The 9,336-nt window shown below is 50.0% G+C and overlaps 1 protein-coding gene across 1 annotated transcript in view; it reads right to left on the reverse strand.

Annotated features, from left to right (window-relative positions):
* The window catches only part of Atp1a1 (ATPase Na+/K+ transporting subunit alpha 1), a 28,938-nt gene extending 20,053 nt beyond the window's left edge, over positions 1-8,885 (reverse strand). Inside the window, exon 1 of the mRNA XM_050157500.1 lies at positions 8,612-8,885. Coding sequence (XP_050013457.1) covers positions 8,612-8,623 — 12 coding nt within the window. The 5' untranslated portion in view covers positions 8,624-8,885. The remainder of the gene's footprint in view (positions 1-8,611) is intronic.
* Between the last annotated feature and the right edge of the window lie 451 nt (positions 8,886-9,336).

Consider the following 9,336-nt stretch of genomic DNA (forward strand, 5'->3'; position numbering starts at 1 on the left):
TTTTTTTTTTGGTTTTTCGAGACAGGGTTTCTCTCTGGTTTTGGAGCCTGTCCTGGAACTAGCTCTTGTAGACCAGGCTGGCCTCGAACTCACAGAGATCCACCTGCCTCTGCCTCCCAAGGCGTGCGCCACCACCACCCGGCCTAAAGTTTTCTTAAATAAGACACACACACACACACAGACACACGAAAGAGAGGAAAAAAAGAAAGAGAAGGAAGGGGAGTCTCCACCACATTCTGTAACCTTAAAATAATTTTCCCCCAAATGAAAGGCCCTGGAAATGTTTTGACACAAGCAGGATGCAGGAAAAGCGGGCGCGTTATCGCGTAATTCACAGGATCCACCTACGCCTCTCAAAACTGGAAGAATTTTTAGAGAAAATGTTGATTCTATAGTTTAAATTTAGATCATTCTACTCCCCCACCCTTTTTAAAGTGCTTGAGCTATCTGCATGAAACCCGAACTTGGTACTCCAAAAAAAATCAGTCCACAGAGCATGAGGGCTCTCCCCTGCAGGCCGCCTTCCAGAGGGTGACACTAGTGTTTGGGGCCCCTCTTCTAGTTTTGAGTGGCACATTTAACAGCTATTCAAGCAAATACCAGAGAACTATCCTGTCTGCATGATAATCTTGTCCCAAATGAAAATAAAACCAGAAAGCATGTACAGTAAGTAAGAGGCACACAAAATCCAGCATTCACTTGAATTTGGAAGGCTCCAGAGAAAGCGTGCTCAGATTAGTGGGTGCTGGAGATGTATCCAACACCCTGTAACTTGACAGATGACTTCTTCCCTGAGAGCAGCGCACTTGAGTCTTCATCTTATCTCCTCAGAGTAGAGCAGGGTTGAGACATTCCTGACATTCTCTCGGCTATAGAGCAACCACAGCTCTAAGGGCCTCCCCAGTGTGGCTCTGCTGCCAGAGCTGAGATGAAAAAATCAACGCGCGTGTTAAATAAAAAGGAAAGGAGAGGGCTTTCACAGATGAGCCCATCCCTTCACAGGTCTAACGGGATAGCACAGCCTCTGAAGCCGTTTCAGAGCCGCTGACTCAGGGCCCCTTCCTTCGTGGATGTGGCCAGTCTGTACTGGTTTTTAAAATCCAGCCTACAGTTTTGTTAAGCAAGTTCAGTGAGTTTCATGGAAATACACTTACAGGAGACACAGTGTCAGAACCCCAGCCTCCCTGTCTGCAGGCTACAGCTATTCTCAGACTCACATTTTCCACTCCAAAAGGGAGGAGAGAGATACGGGCGAAAGTCAGCCCTGGACGCTTTCCAAAGTTCTATCACCTATCACAAAAGCAGGGCTTTCGCCTCCTCCTTCACGGTTAAGAGCAAAGTTGGGGAGTCTACATTTCCCAAAAGACAACCCCCTTTATAAAGTCACGCTATTTAAGGCAGTTTTAAATGGGGGATATATGTAAAAGGGACGTGCAAAATTACTCGTTTTGTATTAACATGCAAAATTACTTCTTCAAAGTATTAATTTTTCCAGTAGGCAATGTTTATCCTAAAGAACTAGGCAGCTTATCCGATTCGGTTCTTGCCCACAAGTAAAACAAGAATTTAATGCTAGTTCTTCCTGGTGCAAATCAAGAGATACTTAGGTTCCTACGGGCACCAAGAACTGCAATTCCAAAGGAGGAAAAGCGTGCGTTTGTGCTGTGGGGTAAGACAACACCGTCCTCATTATTTCTACTAAGAACAAAGGTCACGGCAGGGGAGTGGTAAGGTGTCTCCTCTGTGGACTTCATTGACCTTCCCACTCGTTTGGGCGATGGGCAGGTCATTTCTCCTTTCTCAATCAGAAAAGGCTGGGCGCTTTCCCGCTCAGGTCCACGGAAGAGCAGAGTGACTAGCGCCCGCCACGGACACTCCCCCAAGTGGCTCTCTTTGAGTGTCTCTGAGGAAAACCATGGATGGGGCATCCAACAGGCTGTGCCATCTTGAAAAAGGGCAGCTGGTTAAAAGGGAGTAGGCAACGTTATTAATTTTTTCCATTCTAATTTAAGAACTGGGGAAGTTACAGCGAGAAATATTCCACGTGACACCTTCAAGGCTGGCCCTGTCGTTTCAGATGTCAGCCCGCGTGTCCTACGGACTCCACCTTCCCAAAGACTCTCAAGGAAATTCGCTACAGTTCGCTCTGGACAAAGGGGATGTTGGAAACGAAGAAAAAAAAAATCCTGGACAGGAACAGCAAATCGTGATATGTAACAAGATTTCATTGAGAAAACACACGCGGACCAGTCCTTACAACACAGGAACAAGAAATCCCCATGACCTTTCAGAGTGAAAAATGTTCCTTCCTCTTCTTCAGCTCATTCGTCATTAACAAGAAGGAACTGTGTCTGGGGAAGGGAGATGACAGCTTCACATTTACCAACTATTACAATAAATATGACGATCTCTCGCCACACACATCCACACCACATCCATACATACATCCACACCGCCCGCCCGCCCACACAGTGCAGTGAAATTTTCATAAGAACCTTTCTCCCCAGCAGCCTTCCACTTGAGGCCTACGTAGGCAGCCGATGACCTCTGCCCTTTGACCTTCACCTAGGGAGCACCGAGGGTGGCCTCCTAAGGCTTCTCTTCACTACCAGCACCTCCGGTTCTTACAGCCAGAGAGCTCAGGAGGCCTTTTCAAGATTTCTGAAATTCCCGCTAAAATGCCCAAAGGGTTCTTCCTTGGAAGGGCAAGACCCCACCTCACGGAGCCAGGTCAGTGAATGGGCTTTTAACTGTGACCCCATGTCATGATTCTAGCCCCTAGCCCTGCAGCCACAGGTCTACCCAGCAGCAACCTGTCCTTGAACAGTCAGCCTTAGTCTCCTGCTGGGTCACTTCTGTTAACTTACTGGAGGCATTCTGAGAGTTTGATTAGTCACATTGGAAAACACCACCAAACAAACAAACAAACAAACAAACAAACAAACCTCTGAATTGTTTCCAGAACTGGAAACAAAAGCTTTTGACTAGCAAGAGGGGTAACAGACGTGGCAAAGTAACTGCCCTGAATGCTACCCAATTCACGGCTGGCCAAGAGGGTTGCAAAGACAGCACCTTCAAACTCAATTTGGCAAACTCCACCTTGGCAGGGAACTCAAGAGACAGGCTGATCTGACTTGTTGTTATAGCAGGCTCTGCCCAATTTTGGCCAACTGTTAGTATTGGGGAAGTGAGGGTAGCATCCCTTAATTTTCCTGGTTGTCATGTCAAACCTTCAAACTCAGCTGTCTGTAAAGGTCCTCTGCACAGCACTGTACAAAGGTCACTGTGATAACTACACACATTACTGCCATTCCCTGCTTCCTATAGAAACAGCTTTCGGACGCATTTTTAAAAGAAGCATCAATCTGACCTTGTGTGCTACATTTCCAATTGCTAGTGGGCCTACAAATGGTTTAGTTTAGGTTCATCTTCTCTAGCTGGAGACAGGAGAGCAGAACCACACAGCCTGGCCTGGGTGGTGGCTCACAAATGGAGGACAGCGGAAAGACAGGAATGGTCCTCCAGTCCACAGTGACACTTCTGGACTTAGCAAGTCCCTGCAGAGGAGGTAACCAAGGGGGTACCCCCACCCCCATTCCATGCCTCTCCTCACTCCTGAAGATGCACGTGCTGGGGATTGTACTCCAGCAAGGCCAGAGCACTAGGCCCTTTGTGAACTCAGCTCAGTATCGAAACTTGGGCTATAGCCCATCGGCCACAAGGCCGGGAGCCACGACAGCTCCACGCCACTGGGTTCCCCCACCCATGGGAACATTACCTAACCTTTCTCCCCAGTGAATTCTTAACAACCTGCCGGTCCACCCCTCAAGCCGGAGTGTATCCAGGATCGTTTGACAAAATAAACACTGGAAGGTATGTGAAGAATCACTATATTTCAGATTTTCTTCCTCTTAAAATGTATTTCGTTCTCCCACTTACTAAAAGCACCAAACCCGTGGGACATTCGACTTCTCCAAGAGGCCTGAATGAATCAAAAAGAACTGCAGAGGGGGCTATCAGTTTCTGGTAAGTCCTGGGGACTCTTAATAGGTGGTTTGAAACCTAGGAAGTAAACTGACTGCTGGGTTGGAAGGCAAGGCGCTGAAGGCCTAGAGAAACAGTCGGTGCCAAGAAAGCATGACAGGGAGGATGCAAATGGAGCCTGGGCACCCCAAATGCCCCAAGGCCTTAAATAACATCTGCATAAAAGACTGGAAAGACAAACACCACGGCCCACACATGACAAAAACGTTACAACGATTACTAGTCCCCAAATAATAAAGGCGCTAAAGAGAAAGTCTGAGCTAACCATCAATCAACTTTTCAGATCACCAACAGAATATGAGATTGTTGTTACTAAATGGGGTTTGAATAAAACCCGATAAGAGACAATACCCAGCTATATTTCATTGTCAGTCACAAAGCCACTGGAGAATGAGGTCTGTTGGATTAAAAAAAGAATCCCTTTGGCTCAGGACCCAAATGAAACCAAATGAGGGTGAAAACGCGTGTGTAAGGGGGGGGGGGGCAGGCGTTCCTCTTTTCTCACTGACAGAACCTGTTATCCCAAACAGCCAACAAATAACGGCTAAGGGTGTCTTACGAATTCCTGACACCAGATCTCAGCACAGTTAACGAGGTGACTCACATGGAGAGAACAGCCTCTCCGACTCCAAAGAACACACTTCCTCTCACACTCTCAATTCAAGGCAATGCGAGAAAGTTCAGTTCAGACCTGACTCGGTTAGCGCCCTCCCCGCAATCTATAAAAACAAAGGTGTTTTTGAAGGCGCCGCATCGTGACGTTCCCTTTGCTAATTCACATCGGCAGCCACTGGACATATTCTCAGAGCAATCGAGAATTAGACTGGGCTGGCAGGGCTGGAGAAACAGTCTGCCCAGTGCTTTGTTATCCAAACCCAGTCACTCTGATTACTGTGAGCCCATCTGATCCGACACTCGGATTTCTCCTTCAGGCCTGCTGGCTGGCAGGGGGCCCTGGGCACTGATGTTCCGGCTGAGAAATGGCCATCTCGCCCAATGAAACTTTCAAGAACTGAAAAAACGACCACTGATCGTGGTTAAAGTGCTCACTTGGGAAGCAAAAGCTTATGACGGAAAATCCAAGATTGGATCTGCTTGTTAGGCAAATGTCAGGGTTCCCAGTCATAGCGGTGGATGCTTCCCTTGGAGGAGCAGTTAACAGTGTTTCTCGCCCTTTTCCATCTTTTATGTTTCTCAGGGGAAAGGAAAATTGTTCCACGGCTTTGAAGGGGCCAGGGACTCAAGGAGTGCAGTTTCTGGAGGTCTGTTTTCCTCACAGTTCTAACGACTTAGTAAAGCCAGCAGCAGTAGCTGCACCATACACTGGCATGGTGTTCATTCTATAAATGGGGCATAGATGCTTTCCACTTGATCCTCAGGGTGAGGACTCTACCTCGAGAGCCTGACTGGAAACTAAGTTTCAGGGCGATTGCTTTAAAACAAACAACAAGAAAAACCCTGCTTGTCTTCAAATGAAGCAAAAATCTGACTCAGTTCTTCAGGGCTGTTTAATAATGCCTCCCTCTCATTATTGAGCTATTCTTAAAAGAACAGTCTGATGTGCAGAGAGTCACTTATCTGTGCACTTGTTGCTAAGTAATCCTCAAGCCGTGGATTGTTCAGGGATGGAGGGTGAGTGCCAAGTCTCTGCTTTAACGCTGGACCTGCTTCTTATTCTGAAATGTGATTTTAAGCTTTAGTCCTCTTCTGGGTAAACACCCTACCAGATCTTTATGAAGCTTTTCCGGGTGGGGGTATTCTCTATCTTCTTAGGTTTATAGAGCAGCCTCCCCAAGTCCTATTCTTCCACCCCAAGGTGAGTCATCGTTACAAACTTGCCAGCAGAGAACGCTACAAATTAACAAACAGCAAGCAGCCAAGACAATACAGCCTTACAGCAGGACGGAGAGAACCTTCCAGGCAGGGAACTGTTATACTCTTACACTGTATAAGGCAAGCGAAAGGTGGAGGCAACCTCACACTCTCTGCTCTGTTCCCTGGGCTTCCCAGGACCAGCCCCAGTGCTCCTGGCAGGGCTGGGGCACTTTTCATTGGGAGGACTCTGCCTTCCAGTATTTTGAGTCGAAAGTACCAGCTTTATAGCAGCTAGTGGGGTAGTTAGTCTCACTTTCCAGTTTAGCTCCAAAAGGGCAGCTGATAAAGTCACCATACAACCGGCATTTCTGCTGACATGTGTACGTACCCTTTGTGTGACCTGAACCTGAACCTCTTCCCTGCCTGGTTTTTAAATCACTACCCATAAACTAGAATTTCTTTTCTAGGTAACTAAGTTAATATTAAACCCAGCCCAGAACTGCAGTGAAGGGTTAGGGAGACCTTCTCCTTTCCCATCTTTTATAAACTTAAAACAAAACAAACAAAAACCAACCAACCAACAACAAAAGACCAGAAAATCTGCATTTCTAAGCAATTATGAAGTCCACCTTTGGTGAGCTAAACACTTGTGGGTGGGAGGCCTCATTGAAGATTTAAGCCGAGTCACTGGCAAAAACACTCAAAGAAAAAAGGAAAAATCCCATTTTTTTCAAGAATGATTCAGCAAGCTGGTTCTTCGCTTTCTTCCCAAATGTTCAGGACCAGGGCATTGAAAGCTAGGAAGAAACACCTGAGACTATTGCCCACACCTAAGCCCGATGGCACTTTGAGAAAAGGGGAGTGGGATCACAGTGACCTTAAAAATTAGTGCCATTAAGCTTCCTGGTTAACCAATTATCAAAAGGGCTTTAGTCATCGCGCCACCCACCTTTTAATCCCCATGTGGAAAAATCCCAACGTTTCAGTATGAACTATTCCTCTGACCAGTTCAGCCATCATAAGTCATTGCGAAAGACATGCACGCACGCATACCTGAATGCATGCATGCAGCCTAAACATCTGATTTATGAGTTCTCCAAACACCTTTTGTTTCTCTAGACATTTATTTACATCCATAAAAGAAAACAACTTAGGTTAAGCTTCCACTAAATACTCAGTTGGACTGTGACTGTACCACTCCAGGGCATAAGAGATTCACCTAAGGCCTAAGGCACGGCTGACTTAAACATCTGCCTGGCTTATTTATTACAAACACGCCAATTCCTTCTGAAAGATAACTGAAGAGTTCTGCACATAAAGTCACGATTAAGAGATGTGTAAGCTGTAGAGCAACAGGTTGTTCAGCACCTGTTGTTACCAAACAACCATTTGACCTTGAACAAGCCACTTCACCTTCCCAGGCTTCGGTAGCCACTCAAGGTCTTCACTTGACAAAGATACTTTTTGTGGGGAGAGGAGATGAAAGGGGGTTACAGTGAATACATGGTTTATAGGAATAGTCTTGATGGTGTATGTAGGATGGTGCAATACACGGGTGCCCTTTCCTTCCTGGGAAGGGGGGCCAGGCAGGCAGGCAGGCAGCTCTTGGCTCTGAGGCTGCAGAACCCGAGGCCCACACTGGGCTCTCCCAGCGTCACTGTTCACCGCTACCTGGCTCAAGTCTTGTAATTATCACCTTGAAAATCCATTTAGTCTCTAGAGAACGGGCTGCCCTCAGTATACAGGTGCCTTAGGACCTGCCGAGTGTCTACAGCCTGTCCACTTGGTCAACCCAGAAGAGGATGGAGTGGATCCTCCCACCTGTATTCTCACGACTGGTGCTTTTTTCACCCTAGGAACTGAATTTTCAGGGTTATTTGGGTTATAATTTTCTATCCGCTGGATTTGAGCTGTTTCGAGGTCAGGAGCTAATTCTTCTGAGATGGATAGGAGTAATCACGGTGGGAACGTAGTCTTGTCCCGGACCCCTCATTCCCTTCGAGAACAGTTCTTGGGAGAGACAGCAGTGCAAGAGACAGGCATGGCTTTTCTAACCACCAACTGCCCTGTCTCCAGTCCTTTGTCGGACTGACTATACCCAGCGACCCTGGAGGGTCAGCCTGGCCTCCTTCAAGAATAACCTCCTGACATAAATTCACACACCCCTCCCCAACGTTAAGAAGGCAACACCAGCTACCAAAGGTTCACCCTGTTATGGAAAGTGGCCCATTTTAAAGCTCTCAAAAGTATACCTTAAAGGCTATCTTAGGGTTGTGAAGTCACACCCTGGCACCAGCTTCGCTGGGCTGGCTCTACAGTAAGGGGAAGCCAGTTTTTTTTTTCCTTTGGGGGAGGGCGGTCGCCTCTGCGGGGAGCTGGCCGAGCCCCAGCGCCTCCAGGAGAAGGGAGTATCGACCCGGAGGCTGCCCTCGCCGGCGCCGGGCCGCGGCGAGAACCGCCACCGCGAGGGGGCCCTGGCGGAGCTCCCCGGGGGGAAGGGGAGGAGCACTCCTTCCCCTGGGCACGGAGGGAGGAGGGAGAAAGGAAGCACAAGGCGCGCGGTGAGGGCGACCGGAGGGCGCAGGCAGAGCAGGCGCCCGGCTCAGGGATGCCGCCCCGGGCGCTTTCCCTCCGGGCCCGTCGCCGGCGCTCAGCGCCCGCCCCTCGCCCGCTCCTCCATTGCCAAGAGCCCGGTCTCCAAGTTGCTTCCTCCCTGGTCCCCTCCCGCGGCCCGGGCTCGCCCGACACTCACCCCCTTCCCCATGGTGGCTGCGCTGCGGGCCCCGCGCCGGGTCCTGTGGTTGGAGACTAGAAAGAAGAGAGAGCAGCTCCCGGCCGGGAGAGCGGGGCCGGGGGAGCCGAGAGGCGGGAACTAGGGCTGCTGCGGGAGGAAAGAGGGAGGACGGCTGGCGCCCCGGACCGAGGCCGCCGCTGCTGCCGCCGCTACTGCCGCCGCTGCCACGTGTCCGCCTCCTCCCGCCGAGGCTCCGCGCCCCAGACCCAGCCGCAGCTCGAGCCCGCGCCTCCTCCTCACTTCCTAAAATATGCAACCTGCGTGATGGCTCCGCCCACGCGTGCACGTCACCGTTACCGGAGCAACCTGACACCGGCTCCAGCTGGCTCCACCCCCGTCTCTAACCCCACCCCGTCGAGCCGGGACCGCGCTTGAGGCTGCCAGCCCCGGGCTCCAGGCAGGAGGGCGCCGGAGCCCAGGGCGCGCGTGTCCGGGTCTCGCGAGGGCTGCTGCGCGCCCGCCTGCGGGACAGCGGGGACTGGAGTGAGCCGCCTGCCGAGTAAAGCGTGAAAAGTCCGCAGTGGGTGCGGTGCAGGGGAACTGAGCCCACTCAGTCAGCTTAGCTTTTCTAGAGCGTCAGGGATCTCAAGGGGCCTGGGTTGGACTGCAGCTGCGTGACTCCGAGGGACTCCTTTCTGCGTAATGCAAGCCGGCGTCCCTCTGCAGACGTTCACCCCAGGCTC

This window comes from Alexandromys fortis, unplaced genomic scaffold (assembly GCF_014885135.2).
Source record: "Alexandromys fortis isolate MF-2015 unplaced genomic scaffold, M_Fortis_MF-2015_v1.1 scaffold_78, whole genome shotgun sequence".
Classification (NCBI taxonomy): Eukaryota; Metazoa; Chordata; class Mammalia; order Rodentia; family Cricetidae; genus Alexandromys; species Alexandromys fortis.